This window comes from Podarcis erhardii (assembly GCF_964252035.2).
Source record: "Podarcis erhardii genome assembly, chromosome: 14".
NCBI classification, from domain to species: domain Eukaryota; kingdom Metazoa; phylum Chordata; class Lepidosauria; order Squamata; family Lacertidae; genus Podarcis; species Podarcis erhardii.
The window spans coordinates 46,662,706-46,686,114 of NC_138503.1; the positions used below are offsets into that span (position 1 = coordinate 46,662,706).

Sequence of the window (23,409 nt, forward strand, 5' to 3'; positions counted from 1 at the left end):
AGTGGACCCTGTCCTTTGTCGGATTCGCTCAGCCAGTTTGTGCAATTGCCAAAGGCTTACGCCGCCATGGTTTATATAAATTTAGTGAAATAAATAAATAGGCTACATTGAAGAGGTGCAAAAGTACAGGGTCTTCTCACACACCCCTCTCTGTTCCAAGCAAGCAAGTGGAATTTTCACTGTCTAAATGCACATTTGAGGGAGGTACAGGGACGCGGGTGGTGCTGTGGGTTAAACCACAGAGCCTAGGACTTGCTGATCAGAAGGTCGGCGGTTCGAATCCCGTTGCTCGGTCCCTGCTCCTGCCAACCTAGCAGTTCGAAAGCACGTCAAAGTGCAAGTAGATAAATAGGTACCTCTCTGGTGGGAAGGTAAATGGCGTTTCCGTGCGCTGCTCCGGTTCGCCAGAAGCGGCTTAGTCATGCTGGCCACATGACCCGGAAGATGTCACCGGCTCCCTCGGCCAATAAAGCGAGATGAGCGCCGCAACCCCAGAGTTGTTCGCGACTGGACCTAGCGATCAAGGGTCCCTTTACCTTTACTTTATCTGACTGGGTTGCCCCAGCCACTCTGGGCAGCTTCCAACATAAATAAAAACACTGGACCTAATGGTCAGGGGTCCCTTTACCTTTACAGAGAAGGGGTGTGGCCTGGGGAGGGTTTTGAGGGCCACATAACAAGGCCTGGAGGGCCACATCTCCCCCCAAGACCTCAGATTCCTCACCCCTGGACTAGGATCTGGGAGATCTGGGTTCAGGTCCCCATACTCAGCCTCTATGAAACTCACCAAGTGACTTTCAGCCAAACATTTCCTCTCAGCCAAATCTACCTCACAGGGTTGTTGTGGGGGGGGGGGGAGAGGAGCGGGAAGGGGGAGAACCAGGTGACCACTTCGAACTCCTTGAAGGAAATAATTATATCCTTGTGGGTTGGGGATATAAATATAAATATAAAAATAATAATGTCATATAAATAAGAATAAAAGCTTGTCTGTGTGTCGTGTGAAGGCAACTTTGATTTGTCTATCTGAGCAACGGATGAAGGCGGAAGCCAAAAAGTTATTCTATAGGAGTGTTTTTCTTTATGTATGCATGCGTTATTACAATGGTACCTATAAAAGCTTGTTTGTTGTATAGATAGCATAATACGTATGGAATTGTATTGTTTATGTTCTGTGTTTTAAGCCACCCGGTGGTCTTTTGAAGAAAAGGTGGCATATAAATTTAATAAAAAATCACAATCATTTCACAGTAAACACCCATTTCCAAAGCTCTGAACCACTTTCCCTCCTTGTCTTTTGGTACAGCATTCTCTTCCTCTAGACTAGAGCAACTCTCCCCTCGCAAAGATGCTGATTCTCCTCGCCTTCATCATAGTCTTCCACATCAGCTCGGCTGCCCTTCTGTTCATCGCCACGATTGACAGCGTAAGTTGCCCGCGAACAGCATTTTTATTTTATTCGGGGTGTGTGTTTGCGTGCCTGGTGTTCAAAGATGAAAAGAAAGTCTTCGAAATGGAAGTGAAAGAGACTCCACACATTGAAAGTGGAGACACTCTCTGCATTTTACTGGAGGGGCTGGATGTTTTGAACCTGTTGCCACCATTGCACTCCCCAACGTTGGCCTTTGGCTGCTTTCAGCCTCCTCTGGAGTAAGGATATGGGAGCCAGCCACCTACCCTGGTAAGAGGACCTTTCCCCTCTGAGCTGCATATAAGCCAGGCTCCTAGGAGGGCAGGAAGTGACTTTGCTGAAGTGTATTGATCATTTTGATGAATGATTTCTGATCTTTAGAACTTGGCCCTCCAGATGTTTTGGGACTACAACTCCCATCATCCCTAGCTAACAGGACCAGTGGTCAAGGGGGTGATGGGAATTGTAGTTCCAAAACATCTGGAGGGCCAAGTTTGGCCATGCCTGGCTTAACTGAACTGTAATAATCATTTTGATGAATTTGTTATCTGCTTTCTTTATGCGCTATTGTACTTGATGGTAAAGTGACTGCTTCTTAAATGCTATTGTGATTCTTGTGAGCTGGATGCCCTGAGCTCAGCATTTGCCATTGGAAAAGCGTAATACAAATGTTAAATCAAATCAAATTGGGAAGACCAGCACCAGAAACTTTATTGTCAGTTAGCTCTGGTTTTACTTAAACCTAGACTTTTTTTTTTGAGGGGGGGGGGTAATATTGAATTTTTTCTGTGTTTGTCAGGTTTTTGTCATTTTTTAATTTACCAGCATGCTCTGTTTGTATTTTGATGTTTTGAAACATCTGCTGGAAGCCACTTTGGGCACTGCTGATTGTGGAAAACTGGCATCAGAGTGAAATTGACTGATCAATCCTCCAAGATCTATACTTTCATGTGCTTTTTCAAATCATCCTTTTCCAGGCCTGGTGGGTCGGGGAGGACTTCGCCACAGACGTCTGGCATCGCTGCCTCAATGGCACTAACTGTACAGCGCTGGATGAGACCTTCCCAGGTGAGTCATCTATGCTTCAAATCTGTGCTTCCAGGTGTCATAAGAAAGCTGCAGAGATAGCGCAGGATAGTGCGCACCCCGGAAATGATCTCTTTCAGCTTCTGCCTTCTGGAAGAAGGTACAGGGTTATAAAGACTAGGACTAGCTGCCTGAGAAACAGTTTTTATCCAAATGCGATTTTGGTTTTAAACGCAGTACAGTGGTGCCTCGCAAGACGAAATTAATTCATTCTGCGAGTCTCTTCGTCTAGCGGTTTTTTCGTCTTGCGGAGCACGGCCATTAGCAGCTTAGCGGCTTAGAAAAAGGGGGGGGGAGGGAAAAAACTCGCAAGAACTCGCAAGACGTTTTCATCTTGCGAAGCAAGCCGATAGGGAAATTCGTCTTGCGAAGCACCTCAAAAACGGAAAACTCTTTCGTCTAGCGAGTTTTTCGTCTTGCGAGGCATTCGTCTTGCGGGGCACCACTGTTTAAGGTAGTCTCTATGGGAGTATATTGTATTTAATTATGGGGTATCAGAGTTTCTAGGGGGTTAACCAGGCTGGGGTAGCTGGGATAGCAGGCTTGTTGGTTTTTGAATGTCTGATGTAGATTTTTTCAATTTCATTGTTCTGTATGGGACAATGACAATAAAGATTATTGTATCGTATCAGATGGCTCTTCGTGCATCTCAGGGTGGGATTACTTCGTTCCCCCCACCCACCATCAATGTCTTCCCAGGAGTGTGTATTTTTTTTTTAAGTGACATCATCACAATAACATTTCCCCATGCACTTCTCTTCATCATTGGCTGGAAAATGTGATGACATCATGGCGTGCAGAAATGGGTGTTGGCAAATCTTTTTTAAGGATGTTCCTGAGTAGGGTTGCCATACATCTGGATTTTCCTGGACATGTCCTCGTTTTTTTGGGGGGGGGGGTGTAAAATTTTGGTTCCTGGTTTTTTTGCTTGACTCCTAAAAAGAACTACATTTCCCATGGGGCCTCTGCGGTGAAGCCGGCCCTGTGATTGGATGCAGGCAGTTCCAATCTCGCTGCCCATTGGCTGTCCCGGGTGCCGCGCCCGATGCTGGAAGGGGGAGGAGGTAGAAAGTGACGATGGTAGCCAAGACGGAGAGTGGGGAGGGCATGCAGATGAGGATGGAGGGTGAGAGGTGTGTGGTGTCCTAATCTGGGTCATGGCCGGGAGAGGCTTGCTTCAGCTGTTGCAGAGCGGCTGCAGTTCAGGAGCTGTTGGGGGTTGTTATGCAGGAGCTGGGCACTGTGGAAGAGGCTCGCTGTGCGTTGGCAGGGAACCTACTTATGGGGCGATGGGTATAGTTGGGTGCCAGCCGCCTGGGTCCCCTTGTGTGGGGTGCCCTTGCCACGGCTGCTGGCCATGTACCACAGTAGCAATTAGCGGCAGTCCTGGAGACCTTGCCTAAGAAATGCTCTCCTGTGAATAAATCTAACAGTACAGTGGTAGCTCAGGTTACATATGCTTCAGGTTACAGACGGTTCAGGTTACAGACTCTGCTAACCCAGAAATAGTACCTTAGGTTAAGAACTTTGCTTCAGGATGAGAACAGAAATTGCGGGGCGGCGGCAGCAGGAGGCCCCATTAGCTAAAGTGGTGCTTCAGGTTAAGAACAGTTTCAGGTTAAGTGCGGACCTCCGGAACGAATTAAGTATTTAACCCGAGGTACCACTGTAAAACTTTCTCCTTCTGATCAAGAAACTAGTAGATAATACACCAATTCTTTCTAGGTTGCTTAAGCACAGAGTAGTACAGTGGACGCTCGGGTTGCGAATGTGATCTGTGTGGGATGCACATTCACAACCCCCAGCGTTTGCAACCTGCAGTGGAGCGTCTGCACATGCGCAGGTTGCGATTCGGCGCTTCTGTGCATGTGCGACCGCCAAAACCCAGAAGTAACCCGTTCTGGTACTTCTGGGTTTCGGTGGTCCGTAACCTGAAAAAACGCAACCTGAAGTGTCTGTAAGGTATGACTGTAGCTCATTTTGTAGATACAGGTAAACCAGATTATACATGGCTAGATATTAGAACCACTATGTTAAGAATAAAACACTATGCAGGCATCCGTCTCAAAGCTTGCTTTTCAAAACAAGAATGGTATAGTCATATGACTTTTTTTTTAAAAAAGATGCTTAGCAATTTTTATATTAATTGTCAACTACCGTATAAGACGCACCGTATAAGATGCACCAGACCACAAGACGCACCTAGTTTTTGGAGGAGAAAAACAAGAAGAAAAAAATCTGAATCTCAGAAGCCAGAACAGCAAGAGGGAGCAATCCCTCTTGCTGTTCTGGCTTCTGGGATAGCTGCGCAGCCTGCATTCGCTCCATAAGACGCGTACACATTTCCCCTTACTTTTTAGGAGGGAAGAAGTAAGTCTTATAGAGCAAAAAATACGGTGTAGTTTAAACAGTGAAATATAGGTGTGCAAGGCAGGAGGTGGTGGTTGGGAAGTTAAGAGCTGTTTGACAGTGGAACGGTCTCCTGTGAGAGGTGGTGCTCTCCTTGGAGGTTCTTAAGCAGAGGTTGGATGGCCATTTGTCATAGATGCTTTAGCTGAGATTCCTACATTGCAGGGGGGGTTGGACTAGATGACCCTCAGGGTCCCCTTCAACTCTACAATTCTATGATTCTAATGCCTCTACCTGCCCTGGTTGCATCTCGTAGTTAATCCCCTGATTTCGCTGATGTCTGAAGAACAACAGAAGGAAGGGCAGGGCTGGCTGGCGCAGCCACACTCTGAAAAGTTCCTCTTTGTGGAAGTTGCATTTATTTGGGGAGCAGGAGGGTGGGAGGAAATGGATTCAGGAGAGTTGGCAAGAGGCTGACACCTTTTCTTATTGTCACTCTGCGCAAGCAGTGGCGGGAGGAAGTCGCTGGCAGGATGCAGGTGGGTTCCAAGAAGGAAAAATTAATGGGATGATTATTTTTTTATATAATATAATTTTTATTTTATTTTTAAAAACAACCAGCCCGGAAATTAAATGTGACTGTCAAGACCTCAGAAAACAAACTTCCCTTTGGGAAGCACTGAGACGGTGCAGGGACTAGACTGCTAGCGTGGGAAGGCAAGCGTCAAGAGGTGCTTTGCAGATGTATTTTGAACCACTGACTACAGCATCCAAGGATGACCATCAAAGATCTGACCCAGCAATATTGGTTTGGGAGGGGTGGCAGCATATAAAAATCCATAGAGACCTTGGGGCGGTTCCTTCGTTGAGAGAAGTGAGGTTACAGGGAACCAGGCAGAGGGCCTTCTCGGTGGTGGCACCCACCCTGTGGAACACCCTCCCATCAGATGTCAAGGAAAGAAACAACTACCTGACATTTAGAAGACATCTGAAGGCAGCCCTGTTGAGGGAAGTTTTTAATGTTTGATGTTTTATTGTCTTTTTAATCTTTTGTTGGAAGCCGCCCAGTGGCTGGGGAAACCCAGTCAGACGGGTGGCATATAAATAATAAATTGCTCTCAATAAATTATTATTATTATTATTATTATTAGTAGTAGTAGTAGTAGTACCCCGCCCATCTGTCTCCCCAGCCACTCTGGGCGGTTTCCAACAAAGATTAAAAATACATTAAAATGTCACACATTAAAAACTTCCCTGAACAGGGCTGCCTTCAGATGTCTTCTAAATGTCAGGTTTATCTCTTTGAAATCCGATGGGAGGGTGTTCCTCAGGGCGGGCGCCACTACCGAGAAGGCCCTCTGCCTGGTTCCCTGTAGCTTTGCTTCTCGCAGTGAGAAGCAGTCCCAATCCTCTCCTACCTGCTTTCTTAAATTGAGACAAGGGATTGACACTGGCTCTCTCCCCCTTAAGTCTCAGGGTTGTCCTTGTAGAACTCACAGAATCCTAAGAACTGGGAGGGACCACAAGGGTCATCTAAGTCCAACCCGCTGCAATGCAGGAATCTTCCTAAACACACTGTAACTGCTACTTCCTCCCCACGTATGTTTTACAGACTACCAGTCTATCCAGGCAATTCAGGCGACGATGATCCTCTCCACCATCCTCTGCTGTGTGGCCTTTTTCGTTTTCATCCTCCAGCTGTTCCGCCTAAAGCAAGGCGAGAGATTCGTCTTAACATCCATCATCCAGCTGCTATCCTGTGAGTACCTCCTCCCGGTTGAAGGATGGGCAGCGGCCGCTCTCACGAAAGAGAATGGAGTTGTGACAAGGAGCTGTCACACTGACCCATTGCGCCATAAGACAGCACAAAGAGCCTGGGGAGGGTGCTCCCCATCTCTTCTCCCAATTAACCTCCGTCTCCAGGGCCTACCCCATGACATCACCAGGGGCTGCCCTTGGGTTGCATCCCAGACCCTGAAATTTCTGGGGCCAGACCTGAGACCTAAGTCTCCCCTGTCCAGGAACTGATTAGACCCAGACCACCCCGACAGCAAGATGGTTTCATGGATGCTTAGTGCTTCTTCCTGATTGCTTAGAGATCTTTCAGTCTTAACTTGCCGAGAACACCAGGAGGCTGGTTCCGGGCAGGTCTATCCTCAACCCATTCATGGGCTTTCCCCCTTCTCTCCCTTCCCAGGTCTGTGCGTGATGATCGCTGCATCCATTTACACGGACCGCCATGAGGAGTTTCACATGGGTCCGCAGTACGACTTTTTCCAGGTGTCCAGCGGGCAGTACGGCTACTCCTATGTCCTGGCGTGGGTCGCCTTCTCTTTCACGTTGCTCAGTGGAATCATGTACCTAATACTAAGAAAGCGTAAATAAAACTGCAGCGGCTAGTTGAAGGGGGAAGAGAGAGAAAAGGAAACGGTCTGTCCGTTTCGCAGTACTGGGAGTCCAGTAACTATTTTGTATATAGCAGAAGAGCGGTTTTGTAGTAAGGAAAAGTTATTGTCTGTATTTTTTGTCCTGCCACGGCCCCCTTCCTCCTCCTCCTCCCTGCTTGGTGTTGAAACAAGGACTATGGGAGGGGGAAAATGCAGGTGAACTGGAACAGCTAACCCCCCCCCCCTGCGTGGGTGGGGTACGTTAAAGGCAACCCATGCCTATGGTAGTCTCCCAAAAGTCATTGATTGTACCTATTATTGTTTCCTTTTCTTATACAGCTTTCAAAACAGGTAATGTTACTAGGCATTAATAAAAAAAAGCATCCCTCCCCCCAGCTGGTTATGGCTCTGTAGGACAGATGTGAACAGCTGGCAGGGCACAGTAAACATTATTCTGTCGCTATCAACATGTGCTCAACTGGACGTCTGGGATTCTTTTGAGAAATAGGGATGGGATCGTGGTGGTTCTAGACTGCCCTTGGCCACAGAATAATTCTGTGGATCTGGGAGATAATCCTGCAGCCGGTAGTTCCTCCAGTGATTGAATGCCAGCCTAGGAGGTTCTTTCTAAAAAGCAATGGTTTGGTGTGACGCTGGCAAGCTCAACGCTATGGTTCCGGGCTGATCTCAAGGGTCCATTTGGTTTGGCGCAGTGCCGGTGTGGTTAATGGTCATGGCAGGGGGTGGCAGAACAGGGGTGCAGCCTGCTGTAAATCCAGCTTGGACACATCTGCCCATGCCATGCTTCAAAATAATTCTAGCTGGGAGTGTCTTAAGTTATCGCCACGGAAGATAGTGTTCTGCTGTGATAGGTGTGTAGTTGAAGAGCCCTGAAAGGTTCAGAGAACGTTAGTTGCCTAAGGCTGAAACAATTGCTTTGGGACCGATCCTCTTCCTGCTGAACCATGTATCCAGAGCTACCTCAAGAAGCCGCAAGGATGGTCACTGCCTTGATTGACACCTAGAGAGGCAGTTTCCCAAGCCCACCACCTCTCAGCTTGTTTCTGCGGCGGCAGTCCAGCCGTGTCTTAATCTTTACTATTTCTCTGCGGTTTGGAAGAATTTAAATGGAAAGGCTGTCTTGTCTTTGAGAAGGCACTCAATCCCTCCATTCAAAAGGGATCCTAGGTAGCAGGGCTGTGGAAGGGCCTTTTCCTTGCGTGGATCATGGAGAGCTGTCAGCACAGTGGCCGTCAGAAAATAAGTAACACCACCAAGTTGTTAGGGGCTGGCAAAAATCATTTGGAGGACCAGATATGGCCCTAAGAATTGCCACCCCTGCTGTAGGCAATATTAGGCTTAGGCAAACCAAAATTTCTGACTCAGAAGAAAGCACTGACGTCAAGAAAGCTTGACGTCATTTTAGCAGGAAAATGTCAGTGCTAAAGCACAGCTTCCCTACTTTGAGGTAAATACAGCAGGCAGGAAGACTCAATTTTTATTTTTACAACCAGGAAAGAGCCACCTAACACTACTGCTTTATTCCAGAAGAGTTTGGGATTCCTGATTGCCTCAAATCATGGCTTCAACCAACCAACGAGCCAGTATTTGGCTAACTATCTGGTATATTTGTTGGCAAATATATTAGGTCTTTCCAATCTGTCTGACAAATTTACCCACCAAGTCACCTGGTTTTCAAAACCCGAGAGGCTCTTATTATTAGAAGGGGGGAAAACCTTGAATAACCTCAGGCTGCTCTTAAGGACCCCATATTTCACCCAGGAGCCTTGTTCGTATAGCTACAAATGTCTGACCGCCTTAACAACAACAAAGATGGCTTTATAGGGCATTAAAAGATATTAATGGAAAAGGACGACCCATCGATCACTAAGGCTGCAAAATCCTCTGTTCCTAGGGTATCAGTCCCATTAAACTCAACAGGGACTTTCTTCTGAGTAAGCATGCTTAGGATTTCTCTGTCTGCAGGGCTGTCAGCTGATCTGCATCCTCTTACTTGAACATCAGCTGCCTTTGGAATCATGCTGCCATCCAGTTTAAATTAAATGTGCATGTAACTCATTTCATCTCTCAATACGAGGGACCTTTTTGAGATTTCGGAGAATGTGCAAGAATGCAGCTATTTAACAGACAACCATTGTGAGCGGTGTGGAAGGGCATTTTTTAGTGGGAGCACTTTTTGTGTGTGTTAAATATGTTTTCTTTTGCATCTTCGTATGGCCACTTCCCCTCTGTAATCCCCCTTTCATCTCTCAAAATGGTGCTCTAGAAAACCTGTCCTTACTATTGGCATTTTTTAAAGGTATGCCCAACTTGAAATGTTAGCATAAACCTGGGGGGCAGGGAAGGGATGGGAGTGTTTTAGATCCTGCAAACAAAAACATTTGGCCAAATGGATAAACTGGTGACAACTCATTTTAAGTAAATCAGGCCAAGTTAAAAGACCAAGTTGATGATCCCAGCTCCTCCCAGAATCACTTTTAAGCTCCTGCATGGAACATAGAACCATGCTTTTTGTGTGCCTGTAGTGACATCTTTGAAGCGATGGTGTATAGAGAGAAACCTCGTGACTTTTGCATGGTTAGGATAGACCCTACTGTGCAAAAAGAACCAGATCTGTTGCTCCACCCACCATTGGCATAAAGCCACTGAAAGGTTGCCCACACTCTGTTGCCGTTTCTCCCCCCTCCGCGCGATCCCAGATTTATTGCACCCTATTCCTGCACCATCCTCCCAAATCCCCAGACTTTCCGCATGCAGCCACACATACATTGTATGCAAGAATCTGCACCCCCATTTATTCTCTGTTCTAAAGAATGAACTAGTCTGACCAGGTGTGTTTTTTATATAGATAGAATTTGTATTTATGTAAAAAAACAAAACAAAAAAAATGTACCTGTACATACATAGATAACATTATGCCAATTATATTTTCTGACTACTTTAATAGAAATTTGAATTGCAAATCATAATATAACCAGAGAATACAAAAACCCCCAATTCTGACAATGCTATTATTGCCTTTGCCACTCGCCTGGGAATAATAGGCACTCCTTCGTACGTTAGTACTACCATTTTTCAAGTTCTGGGGTTGAGGGAGAAATTGAGAAATCCAAAAATGCTTAGCAGAGGACAGTGATTGTCAAGACTGCTAGCTTAGCTCTACCGACTGTGCCTCTGTTGTTTTGTATTTTATATACCATCTGTGTACACGGAAATAAAAGTTACAACCAGTATTGTGCCGATACCGTGTTGCAGTTTGGTTTCTTGGCAGCATCTGCCTAAACGCTGAAGGGAAGCCCAGGGTTTTTTAAGAGATGCTAGATATTAAGATGAAGAAGAGGTAGGAGTGGGCGGGACTGTACACCCATGCACACAAACGCCTGCCGAGTTCAACCAAGCATTCTGAGACTAGCAACTTTCATTTCGTTCTCAAGCAGCCTTCTAGCCCCAAGGACTGGGAAGACAGGCTTGAAAGCGGCGCCTGACTGGATACTTGGAGGTAGAAGGCCTGCCTCTTTGTGCGTCTTGAGAATTTCAAGTGTTCAAAGGCTTTAATTGCTTTGCCTTCTTTCCCCATGACTAACAAAAGCAAAAAAATTAATATGTGCACTAAGCAGCTAGAGGTTTAACTGGATGAATCAGTACAGGCGACAAAGACACCGGCTTTCTTAGTGATAGGGTCCCACGAGGAAAGTTGCCACCGGTGACCATGAATTTTAGCTCTGACGACCAGCAGGGCTTATACGCTACAGGTATAACTTTTTAAAAAAAAAAAAAAAAAAAGCCACCAGGAATGCAGATCAGATATGGCTGGAGTTTTCCACACCTAGAAGTTCTAAGGAGGAACTGGCGACCCTAACTAAGCTGTAGTAGGTCTGCGAGCTGCAAAAATGGGAGGGGGGTATTTTTGCCATCTTTGTAGTGCAGGTGGCTTTGGAGCATCACAAATGGCTTTTGAAACCTGCCCTTCAGGCAAGGCCACGTTTCTAATTTATAAAGCAAAAGGAACAAACTTCCACGTCTGCTAAAGACACACTAAAGGTGACGTGGAAGAGAGACCTGGAAGAGGCCATAGATGAGGCCATAATGGGTGCAATTATGAATCTCTTTCTGCCAATATATATGAAAATAAATTGAAGGGAGCAGGGGTGTCAACTTGCCCCCCACATTGGGGGGGGCGCATCACATGACGTGTCCGCTCCCAAATAGCAGGCCGGGCTGGGACACACTGGTGTCCCACCCCCGCTGCTGTGATGCCAGTGCTCAAATGGCTGCCTCCTTCCCACACAGCATTGGGCAGGAAGAGGCAGAGTGCAGCCATCAGGCTCCACGCTCAGCCTCCTATCCACGCAATATCAGGCGAGGAGGGGGAGCGGACCACAGGGTTTTGGGGGGATGAAGACTCCTTGATTTTTTTTGGGGGGGGGGAGCTGAAGACTCCTCAGCCCCCACTACCCGGCACGCCTGCAAGGGAAACCGTTTTGGTTGTCTGAGCTTATAGGAACTGTAACTAACAGGGGAAAGGGGCCGAAGCAATTCAGATGCTGTTGAACTACAAGTCCTATCAGCCCCAGCCAGTATGGTGAACAGGCCAGGATGATGGGAATTGTAGTGTAACAACAGCAGCAAAGCCAAAGGTCCTTTCTCTCCCCCCTCCAAAATCTAAAATGTTAAGGGCGCCCCTCGCAGAAAGGCAAGAGGTCAACGGCAAGTCTCAGAAGTGAGATGTCAAACCTTAACGTAACTGGAATCCTGAAACTGGCACCAGCCATAGGCAGCATAGAGAGAAGAGGAACACATAAAGTAGACGTCCTGTAGGAGCCTAGATCCCCCCTCACAGGAGCTATGTCATTGAAATGGCATGAATGTCACTAAAGGGTCCATAACGTCCATAAATGTCCTTTGACTGGATGGTAAAGTAACACTTGGAGCAATCAGCAATCTGAGCTAACGAGCAACCCATGGGGAGAGGCATGGCCTTAATATCCCGCACCCTAAGCCAGCTGGTCGGCACACCTTTACCGACGAACTCCAGGCAAACGAACAAGTGGAAGCTGTCTAGAGGAGCACACCATGGTTCCACCTTGCTGAGCTCCCACCGCAGGCCAAAACCTTTGGGCTTCTCCACCTGAACCACAGTGAGGTGCAGCTTTTGAGGTGGACGGGTATATTTGAATCTGGACAGGCTCTCCAGCTGCTGCTCAACCTGTGGTAACGGAGGGAGGTGCCGAAACGCTTCAGGGACCTGTGGGGAAAGCAGGAGCTTCGGTTAACAGGGAGGCTAAAAAGGGCCGGAACAATCCATTTCAGCTCAACCATTTACATGTCTGACTAAAGGGACTTCCGTGCAGAGAAAGGAAGTACGGGCTATCCCACTTAAGAGCAGACCCACTGAAATTAATGGTCATGACTAAAGTGGTTCCATTAATTTCAGTGAGTCTACTCTGTGTAGGACTGGAACTGGCGACAACCCTGTGTACGTCTCACGCACAAAAAACGAGGCTACTCCCCTTGCTTGCATTGCTTATATATTACTCATTTAAAATATTAATAGCAAGCTCTTCACTGGATGCTTTCAACATCAGAGCAGGAAACAAAGTAACAGAAATAAATGGAAGAAGATATAAAAAATTACAAAATCCTATAAATAGAACCAGCAAACAATTAAGCAAATCTGTCATGCAGCAAACAAGCAAAATCACAACAATGTAAATTTACATTTCCAATTGCTCACCCACCTGCCACCAATTTGAGGTTTTTCTCTACAATCAAGCAGTATAGAAATTTTATGAAATAATCAAGACCATATGCAAAGCTAAATCACCAGCTTAGGCAAGGAGCATGTCCAACACCACCCTCTGCAAGCTGCCGGACACTTAGCAGATCAGCATGTCTCCATGAGAAAAATCATTATTTGTTAAGTGGCTACAGCAACAAGAATCCCACAGGGAATGTTGCATTATGAAACACATGCTGTTTTCCTTCCTAGAATTCTTAACGGTGAAATACTGAAGGCACAAATGCAGAGAATTCCAACAGGAAAGGAAAGTGGGCATTTGCAGAAACCAGTGGGGCTGCATAAGGAACTTACAGATGAGCCAAGATTTAAGAAGGGGATGCATATGAAATGGAGGAAAGGGGAAATCACAAAGGAGGAGTAAACATGAGCGGCCAAAAGTTGCGCGGTGAACATCAAGCAGGCTAAAGCTCAGAATGAGATCAGGCTTGCAAGAGAGGTTAAATATTAAAAAAGGTTTCTTTGGCCACTGAACTGCGGATTCTTGTTGCTATGGTCTGTCACTGCTCTTACTTTGCAGTATCATAATCTTATACACATTATTCTCCGCCGCCACCAAGGTGCATTAGTAAACATTGAATGGATGTGGGTTGCAGATAAACATCAGGCAAGCTTTGCCATTTCACAAGCTTGGTAAAGGCAAATCACTGCAATTTTTCCCTAGTTCAAAATTTTCTAAAAAGCCCCCGACTCTGGCATAGCAGGAAAAGACACTCACAACTAGCTTGACGCTCCCTGTCTTCCCACACCTAAACTTCTCTTTAATGCAAAACTATTAAGAGACAACGTTCAAAGCGAAACCCCTCTCTCCACAGAGCATGCTTGAGTCATGCTCCCTGTGTTGCCAAACTGGCGTTATTCTGATCTGGGAGCCCCAATTACATCAGGTGTGCGAAACCTGTGTGTCCGTTCAGCTGTTCTTGAACTACTGCTCCCACCATCCATGACCACTGGCTGTGCTGATGGGATCTGGAGTCCAACTACATGTGTGGTTTCCCAGCCTTGAGCTAAGAGCAGTTTCCCAAACTTAGGTCTCCAGCTGTTTTTACACTACAAATCCCATCACCACTAGCTAGCAGGACCAGTGGTCAGGGAAGATGGAGTGTAGTCCGAAAACAGCTGGAGACCCAAGTTTGGGAAACCCTGAACTGAAGAAAAGCCAAGTGCTGTAGCATTCGTGTCGCTGGGGCTAAGAAATGTGCAGCTTATATTACAAGATGGCCCTCTAGTGGCTAAAAGGATGAAGCTCATCCTTCGGTATGGCTTGGGTGGACTGCTCCTCTGTCATCAGTGCCTGACAAATTCTTGTTGATATTTCAGATCCGACTGTGTGCTGAAATCAGATACGGTGTTGGGACTCACTGTTGGGGGCAAGGGGGGGGAGACCCTCTTTACAGCAGAGTTTAATGCCAGCAAAGTGGTGTACCTACCCACCTGATTGGAAACTGTCTTAATTCTGCGCCAGCTTATTTGTCCATCTAAGCTCAGCGACACCTACTCTGACTGGCAGCAGCTCTGCAGGGTCTTGGGCAGAGGAGGTTCCTGAGGTTTGCAGGTGGGTCTCTCCTGGCTATACAGAAATACGGTTGGTTGGGATGAGGAGCAGGGCTGTTTCCTGCTTTGCAGAATGAGACCCCTGTGGAGTCTAGGCACACACCGGGGGGGGGGGGGGAGTGCTTCTACCAACAGCTCCCAGTTTACCTTGGTGTTCTTCACCTGTCAATACTGAAGATGGTTTAGCTCTGTCTGCTGCAGTTTATTTTTATAAATTCCTATTACAATTATTATGCTGTTTTTAATGGAGGACAAGACGCTATCCACGGCTACTACCAGCGGATCTCCAACCATGTGGCAGGAGAGAATGGCAAGTGTGGCAGGAAGATTCAAGTATGATCCAAGAATAATTTAATCATTTCCGTATAGTTTAGCATACTATAGTGGGTTATTTTTTAACAGAATGTGGATAGGTATCTTTTCAAAATGAGAACCACGAGCATCAAATGATATACCGAAGACAATCCTAGTTGTTCTTTCCAATGCATTTCTTTTCAATTAAAATTTTGGTGTCGTGCGAGCAAGTTTTTATTCTGAAAGTGTAGACTGGAGGAAAAAAAGTACCACTGGATCGCAGTGATCCCATCTGCATGTGGGTTTCGCACCACTGTACCACTGTACGTGCAAAGGAGATGCTCTCCCACGGAGCTCTCATCCTTCCCCATTCTATGTACACCTACCTGGGAGTAAAGTGGGACTGCTTCACATGCCGTCAGGCTATCCTCTGAGACTCATGGGCACCACCAGGGCTGGGAAAAAGGCATTAGTGCCATTAGGAATTAATATCGCTGGCACCAGTCTAACTCGAGAGACAATGGAGTGCATCTTCAGGGGTGAAGTCAAACTGCTGGAGAATCACGGCGCCTGCTGTGGCTGCAGAGACCATTCACGCACAACTGCTGCCTCCCATTTTGTTAATGCTGCGTTCACAGCATCAAAGTGACCCTGCACAGTGCACAAGCCTGAGCAGTGTGAATGGAGGTCCTGGGCTGCTCAGACGACAAGATCCCCCTCTTAGCCTCACTGATGTTGTCCCAAAGGAAAGCAGAGCAAGACGTTGGCTGCAGGAGGCATACAAAGCACCATCCAACTGTCTTAGGGACTCCACTCCAGATTTATGAAGGGTTTACTCCTTGGCCTTTTCTTCCCCCGAAGATACCCAACAAGGCAACGGAGGTTTAGGATCAGAGTTTTTCTTTGCAGGCTGACAAGCCCCATCTGCCCCTCACTTCCATCTACAGCACAAACGACCCTGAACAATCCAGAAGGAGTACAACATGCCCCCCACTGGAGGTACTACTCCTCCCTTTACACCCCAAATACCCTTAAGAATGAATGAATGAATGAATCATTTAGCTACCTCATTTGATGTTTGCAGCACAGGCTGAGGATGATTTAGGACCAGGCTTTCTACGGGTGAATCGGTTTTCTTAGTAGTAGCACAATATTGGAAAGAAGAAGGTGTCCCATCTAAAGAAGACTGGCAAATTAAACTAATGGAATACGCTGAAATGGCAAAATTGACAATGAAATTAAGAGGAAGAGATAATAATGAATTTAAGGGAAAATGGAAGATGTTTATTGCATATACAGTGGTAGCTCGGGTTACAGATGCTTCAGGTTACAGACTCCGCTAACCCAGAAATAGCACCTCGGGTTAAGAACTTTGCTTCAGGATGAGAACAGAAATTGCGCGGCGGCGGCGCGGCAGCAGCAGGAGGCCCCATTAGCTAAAGTGGTGCTTCGGGTTAAGAACAGACCTCCGGAATGAATTAAGTACGTATTCAGAGGTACCACTGTATACAGTTGCGATGTACACAGGTTAGTACACAGGTTAATACATTAGCAGGGTTTTAAGATTACTTGTAATTTATTATGAAGGTGATTTAAATAGGTTACAAATTTAACAATGGACATGCAGTATCTTAATAATAGAACCAAGGAAGGGATTAGAGGGAAGTCAGTTTGTTTTGTTTTGTTTTTGCATTGTTTTTTATTTTGGTTATTTTTGGAAAATCAATAAAATGTTATATATATAAAAAAGGGTTTTCTTTGCAATACTTTTTTTCTTTACCAACTCCTACAAAATGAAGCATTTTAAATATTGCTGGCACCGAGCATATATAGCAGCTGTCCTCAACTTGGTGCCCTCCAGGTGTTGCCTGACTACAACTCCCATCAGCCCCCAGCCAGCTGTATAACATACATGGGCCTTAGCCCTGTGTACCTGAAGGAGTGTCTCCACCCCCATTGTTCAGCTCGGACCCTGAGGTCCAGGCTCTGAGGGTCTTCTGGCAGTTCCCTCACTGAGAGCTTACAGGGAACCAGACAAGAGGGCCTTCTCAGTAGTGGCACCCACTCTGTGGGATGCCCTCCCGTCAGATGTCAAGGAGATGAATAACTATACAATCTTAGAAGATGTCTGAAGGCAGCCCTGTACTGGGAAACTTTTAATGTTTGATGTTTCACTGTGTTTTTATTTATGTTGGAAGCTGCCCAGAGTGGCTGGGGCAACCCAGTCAGATCAAGTAAAGGTAAAGGGACCCTTGATCGCTAGGATCCAGTCGCAAACGACTCTGAGGTTGCGGCGCTGATCTCGCTTTACTGGCCGAGGGAGCCGGCGTACAGCTTCCGGGTCATGTGGCCAGCATGACTAAGCCGCTTCTGGCGAACCAGAGCAGTGCACGGAAACGCTGTTTACCTTCCCGCCGGAACGGTACCTATTTATCTACTTGCACTTTGACGTGCTTTTGAACTGTGGGAGCTCACCCTGTCTAGGGGATTCAAACCGCCGACCTTCTGATCGGCAAGCCCAAAAGGCTCAATGGTTTAGACCACAGCGCCACCCGCGTCAGAAGGGTGCAGTACAAATAATAAAATTATTATTACTACTTAGCAGAATCAGCTGTATGTTCAAGTCCACCATTGCAGCAACAACAACAAAGGCAGGAAACCAATAGTGCCAGTCATATTCCACCACAGCAACAGCTTCAGCTCACCAAAAAACTAAAGTATATATGTATCAATTAAATGCAGGGCTATACTGCTGCTCTGCAAGATATTGTTTATGTAGTTTTACATTTCCCATTTAGTTCTGGGCACTGCGTGTGGAAAAGTCATTTATACATTTCAAACATCGCCAATACATTAACATGGATATGAAAGCACGCACTTTCCTCACCTTTGTTGCTGTCATCTCCTTCATCAGTCAAATCGATAAATAATGGGTTCTGCAATTAAGAGAATTCAAATCGTTTAAACATAAGAACCTCAGCAGAGACTGCTAGATCAGGCCAAAGGCTCACCTAGTCCAGCATCCTGTTCTCACACAGCGACCAACCAAACATATGTAGAAAATTCTCAAGCAGGGCCTGAGCACAAATGCACGCCCCCCCCCCCCATGGTTTCTAGCAAGCAGTATTCAGAACATTGCTGCCTCCAGCTGCCCACCTGCAATTCCCAGCAGTTGGTATTCTGACACTGGAACGTTGCACCAATGGCTACTAGCCATGGTGGCTAATAAAGTACAGTAGTACCTTGGTTCTCAAACTTAATCTGTTCCGGAAGTCTGTTCCAAAACCAAAGTGTTCCAAAACCAAGGCACACTTTCCTATAGAAAGTAATGCAGAACGGATTAATCCGTTCCGGACTTTTAAAAACAACCCCTAAAAGAGCAATTTAACATGAATTTTACTATCTAACAAGACAATTGATCCATAAAATGAAAGCAATAGACAATGTACTGCAGTCACACAATCAATCAGTAGCTGAACTGGGTTCCACACTGTCTCTCTCACACACAGAAAGAGCCACAAAAACGCAAAGTAAATAGCAAAAACAGATAGACCTCAGCATAACACTCCAAACGGAAGCGTAACACTTAAAATGGAGCATGTTTGGCTTCTGAAGCAAGTTTACAAACCGGAACACTTACTTCCGGGTTTGCAGTGTTTGGGTTCCAAGTTGCTTGAGTACCAAGGCGGTTGAGAACCAAGGTACCACTGTACTACAACTAATTTTTAAAATGTGCTGCCAAAAATTGGGACAAGGGGCTTGTCCCTGCCGAAAACTAGAAGTTTCTCAGGATTGGTCCTGGTCAGTAATAGGACCGGGGAGCCTGATGCCTGAATGCTTCCCTCCACAGTTGTTTGGCTCTCAGACATTTCCCCCAGGCCTCTCCCTCTGTGCTCCCGCTGGTGTAGGTCCTTGAACTCTGATCATGGCTCCCGCTTGCTTGGATGGAGGATGAATGGAGACTGGGGTGAGGGAATAGAAAGGGCTTACTTCTGTAAGCCGTTGGAAAGCAATTTGCTGAACGGTTCCAGCACACTTCCTAATAAATGTTCCTAAAACAAATCAAACTGTATGATTCTATGATAAAACAAGCTGTTCATATTCTAGATTTAAGGTAGTACATTGCCACTGATCAAGATTCCCATGGTAACGTTCACCTAGTGTGAATTCCTTTGGGACTCAAGCTGGCGCAGATGGGCAGGCAAGTGTTTCAAGTGAGGCCAGGAGGCCTGTGTATGTAATTTACCTTGCAGAGCAAGATTCGGAGGGTTCCATCTCTTAAGGGGGTCCCCCAATTCAGTATAACTAGGCACACTTGATCATGCGGCAAGGCCCAAAATGTCACAGCCACAGATGATGTGGATGACAAATTAATTTATTGCGCTTAACCCCTGCTCGAAACACACTTTAAAGTCATTCATCATTCAGATCCGTTCATTGTAGGATGGGGGAAAGGAATAAAATCCTAGTTGCACCAGAGAAGAGAATCTTAAAGAATACTTGGAAGATGGAGCAAACTTATTTTCTGCTTCTCTGAGGGCAGGTGCCAAACCAATGGTTTTGAATTACAAGAAAGGAGATTCTGACTAAACTTTAGGAAGTCATTTCTGATGGTAAGAGCTGTTTGACCGTGGAATGGACTGCCTCGGAAGGGGGTGGATCTTTGGGGGGACTAGATGACCCTTGGGGTCTCTTCCCACTCTACAATTCTGTGGACGGGGTGGGGTGGGGTAAGAGTTGTTAAAGCTGACCTTAGAGTTGCATGGAGTTTCAGCTGAAGTGGAGGCATTTACAGATGTTTCTTTCTGCTGAATACCTAAGGGAATTTGACAGAAGTGAAAATTTTAAAATGCTTGAACTCATCTGACAAAAGATCATGGCTTCCCTCTGCAGGAGCTGTGGCAAGCATATAAGGAATACCTGTTGCCCACTCAAAATGTGTCTAAGAATCGACAGACGCAGCGGTGGAGAAAAAGAAGGCAAAGTTTATTGCTGAGCAATAAAGACCCAGTGGAATACTTTCCAGAGCCTGGGTACCCGAGCCCCTTGGGCTTTGGATTTATATACCTGATTAGAAACAGCGTTAGGCATTACATATTGCAGCAAAATCAAGCCAATGGGCGGGGCAAAGCGCTTCCTATGCCCATGTAAAGAATAGTTCTGCTTTTCCAATATTGTGCATCATGATGCCCTTTACCCTAATTTTCAGCTATAAAGTGGAAAAGAAACCTATTCGACCGTTGAAGCTTGAGTAACCCCGCCATCTTTTATTGGCTAGAACATTGCATTCTGTGGCTGACTTCTCTTTCCCGTTTCCTCCATCTCACCCTCCACCTCGTGAGCATGAGAAACAGTCTGGGGAAGGTTCCCTATAGGAAACACCAACACATCAGATTTATTGTTTCCTTCAAGCACAATAGCAGGGCAGAGAGAAATAGGGCAAAGGGAAACTGAGATTTAGGCACTTCTAGCCCTACTGAAGCCTTAGTGATTTAAGCATCATTAGGATACATGGATATATAAAAAATCATTAGGATATATGGTTATATAGAAATCATGAAGGTAGAATTCTTCCAGGTGGTCTTGCCACAGCCTTCACCAATCTGCTAAATTGGATGTGGAATGGGCAATCAGATTTGCAACAATGGAAGAGTGCACCATCCGGGATAAAGTCAAACCATTGGAGAGCTACAGTGCCTGCTTTGGCTGTAGAGACCAATATAGGAGAAACGTGTTTTACTGCTGGTGGGGCAGATGAAGGCATCTGGTTTTGCAGATGTACCATGACGTGTCTTCTTTCTGAGCTCAATCACGTATTGCCAAACTCTGGCATCAAATTATGTCCAAATGAATCTGCAATTTTGCCCAGGAGCTGCCCGCCAAGTTTGACAGCCAAGCTGAGTCAAAGGATTAATGTGGTTGACGAGGCAATCAATGGGACTTACACTCTTACAAGTACCATGCAACTCTACAATTCTATGAAAGAGTATTATTCTGCCTCTCGAACCATGCTAATTGTGCTTTGCAGATGGTGTGCATATATAACACATAACCTAATAATCAGCTGCGAAACAAGACTCATACTGTTGAAAAGTTTTTTTAAAATAGGGGAAAGGAGAATTTAGTTTCATGTACCTGTAGGATTCACTGTTCCCACGTCTGAGCTTTTTTCCCCCCAAGAAAGGCATATAATGTCTTCAGAGCTGATTAAAAAAAAGAATACAAAATAGATTGTGCAGAAATGTAAAAGAACCCAGCCCCTCCACTTAAGGCAACAAAGTCTTACTTGTGAAATGAATAATGGGGGAAGTAGGTGTTATAGCACGTGTGTTGCTAAATGCAGAGAACAGTAATGTAAGCCTGCTTTTCATGGACCAATACTTGCACTTCCCAAGCATGCAGCAAATGAACAAGGACAGCTGCCGTGCTGATGGGGAGACTTACCTTTCTGTGTTTTTAGGGATAGTTTTGTTAAGATTGGATGGCTTCTCTTTTGACGGTGCTGGCATGCTGTTTGCATTGCTATGTTGAGGGCTGGGGCAATTTATTATTTCAATTTGCAAAGGTGGTCTTGTAGGGAGGGCCTGGGAAGGAAAGAGAAAAAAATAACTTGTACACTGTGCTATTCCACATATTCCAGTATGACTAATCAGGCTCCTTCATAAAGGAAACATCTTCTTCTTGCTGGTATTAAAGCCAGTGTAACTGTTGTGTTCTCTCACATGCTGACTAAAGTTTATTTCTGTTCCCCATCAGTAAGCATCTGGGCCCCACTGTCAAGAAGCTTTTCCTGATGCTCACCTGAAACTTTTGACTTAAACCCATTAGATCATGGGTCCCCACAGACCACTGCTTCATTCAGTTTGCCTGTGAAGAACATCGGGTTGTGAAAGCCGACACAGGAGCTGCTCTCCACTGTTCTTAAAACCTTACCCCACCACAAAAAAATAAATAAAGGCTTTGTTGTTGTCATCTGCTGCACTGCTAGTTTCCCTAGAAGGCAACTCAACCCCTTCACATTTTAAAATTCGAACCTCCCTGCAGTGGCCTGTCAAGCACTCTGTTAGAAAGTGAAGCCAGAACTTCTTTTTCAAGGCGCAGAATCCATTGCAGATTCCCTTCTGCACGCCTAACCAGTCATACTCAAACACATATGGTATTACAGTGCATGCATTTGACTGTGTTGCACTGGTCACCTTGAGACACTGCAGCAGTTTCTGAGCTCAAGAGAATTAAGACACTGGGAAAATGGCTTAGCAATAGTTGTTTCTGTCGATGATGGAGTGTTGTAGTATAATACAGTGGTACCTCGGGTTACATACACTTCAGGTTACAGACTCCGCTAACCCAGAAATAGTGCTTCAGGTTAAGAACTTTGCTTCAGAATGAGAACAGAAATCGTGCTCTGGCGGCAGCAGGAGGCCCCATTAGCTAGTGGTGCTTCAGGTTAAGAACAGTTTCAGGTTAAGAACGGACCTCCGGAACGAATTAAGTACTTAACCCGAGGTACCACTGTATAGTGCTGTAGCATGCTTACTTTTCTAGATGATTCTCTCTTCTGTCTTGTTATTACAGCATCAATGCGTCTGTCAAGCCTAGAGATTTTCTTCTGCAAGAGAAAGAGAAAGAAGAGCTTGCATTGGCCTGCAGAAAAACTTTAGAACAAGGGGAGCAACATTCACAGTTGCACTGAAGCAACTCTAAATATCTGGAGCTAAGGGTTTGGCTAGTAGGCTCAAGGATGTACTTCTAACATCATTTGTGTTTTTGCAATGACCAATGGCTTCTAACAAATCTGACGGAATGTCCCGAGTTGCTACTTCCCCTTTTCCTAGTGTCTGAAAAGGAATCCCACCACCAAACTGCTTGCGCCAACTGCAAGTCAATCATCCCTTCCTCTCAGCCCTTTTATGGCAACCACAAAGAGACTCTGCTACCCTCTTTGCCATACAAAAAGGTTTATTTGCACTTGCTCTCTGTTCCTCCTTAGTGTTGCTTCCCTGACTTACTGCTCCCTTCTCTGCCTTACTTCTTTAACCCTCTGCTCCTGAACTGCCCACTCCTAAAACTCCCTCCCCCTTAAGTCCTCTTTGCATATCCCTCAGCCACCCTGGCAGGCCAGCACCCTTTCCTGTGCCACTTTAACATGCCAAGTAGAGGGTCTCAGCTGCATGCAAGGTGTCAGACATTTGTACACCATGGGTTAAACTGACAAGTCTAACAGCAGCCAGCAGTGGGATCTCTACAACATGTGACTTATGGGTCATATTTCTATATACAGATATATAACGTGCTGGCTCCAGGTTTTGCAGGGGCCCTTGGCAAAATGCTCCCTCCTCTTCTGCCTTGCTTCTGCCACTGAACACTCAGAGAAGGCAGAGGGACAGGCAGTGACAGCAGGGAGGAAAAGCAGAGCCAGAGGTCATCAAAGAACCTCTTGTCGGGATATGGGCCTTGGCAAATGCCTGATAACACCAGCTTCTGATGCCAGCCTCTTAGAGACACGACAG

The 23,409-nt window shown here is 45.9% G+C and overlaps 2 protein-coding genes across 14 annotated transcripts in view; one reads left to right on the forward strand and one right to left on the reverse strand.

Moving 5' to 3' along the window:
• EMP2 (epithelial membrane protein 2) overlaps nt 1-10,498 on the forward strand; it is a 30,209-nt gene extending 19,711 nt beyond the window's left edge. The window contains exons 2-6 of one of the 2 annotated variants that reach the window (XR_014151070.1): nt 1,307-1,426; nt 2,389-2,479; nt 6,459-6,605; nt 7,044-8,633; nt 8,682-10,498. Coding sequence is in view for 1 of the 2 variants with exons in the window: in XM_081840133.1 (XP_081696259.1) it covers nt 1,349-1,426; nt 2,389-2,479; nt 6,459-6,605; nt 7,044-7,231 (504 nt within the window). In the remaining variant the exon portion in view is untranslated. Of the gene's footprint in view, nt 1-1,306; nt 1,427-2,388; nt 2,480-6,458; nt 6,606-7,043 lie in introns of both variants that reach the window. The other variant, XM_081840133.1, reaches the window with a different exon arrangement.
• A 534-nt stretch (nt 10,499-11,032) lies between these two features.
• ATF7IP2 (activating transcription factor 7 interacting protein 2) overlaps nt 11,033-23,409 on the reverse strand; it is a 30,399-nt gene continuing 18,022 nt past the window's right edge. For 4 of the 12 annotated variants that reach the window (XM_081839716.1, XM_081839717.1, XM_081839712.1 and 1 more), the window contains exons 5-11: nt 22,437-22,508; nt 21,344-21,483; nt 21,035-21,102; nt 19,651-19,715; nt 17,787-17,835; nt 15,966-16,111; nt 11,033-12,499 (exon numbers count right to left, since the gene is read on the reverse strand). In XM_081839716.1, the coding sequence (XP_081695842.1) occupies nt 12,098-12,499; nt 15,966-16,111; nt 17,787-17,835; nt 19,651-19,715; nt 21,035-21,102; nt 21,344-21,483; nt 22,437-22,508 (942 nt within the window). In that variant the 3' untranslated portion in view covers nt 11,033-12,097. Of the gene's footprint in view, nt 12,500-15,280; nt 15,355-15,965; nt 16,112-17,786; nt 17,836-19,650; nt 19,716-21,034; nt 21,103-21,343; nt 21,484-22,436; nt 22,509-23,409 lie in introns of those variants that run through there. The other 8 variants (XM_081839718.1, XM_081839715.1, XR_014151050.1 and 5 more) reach the window with 7 other exon arrangements.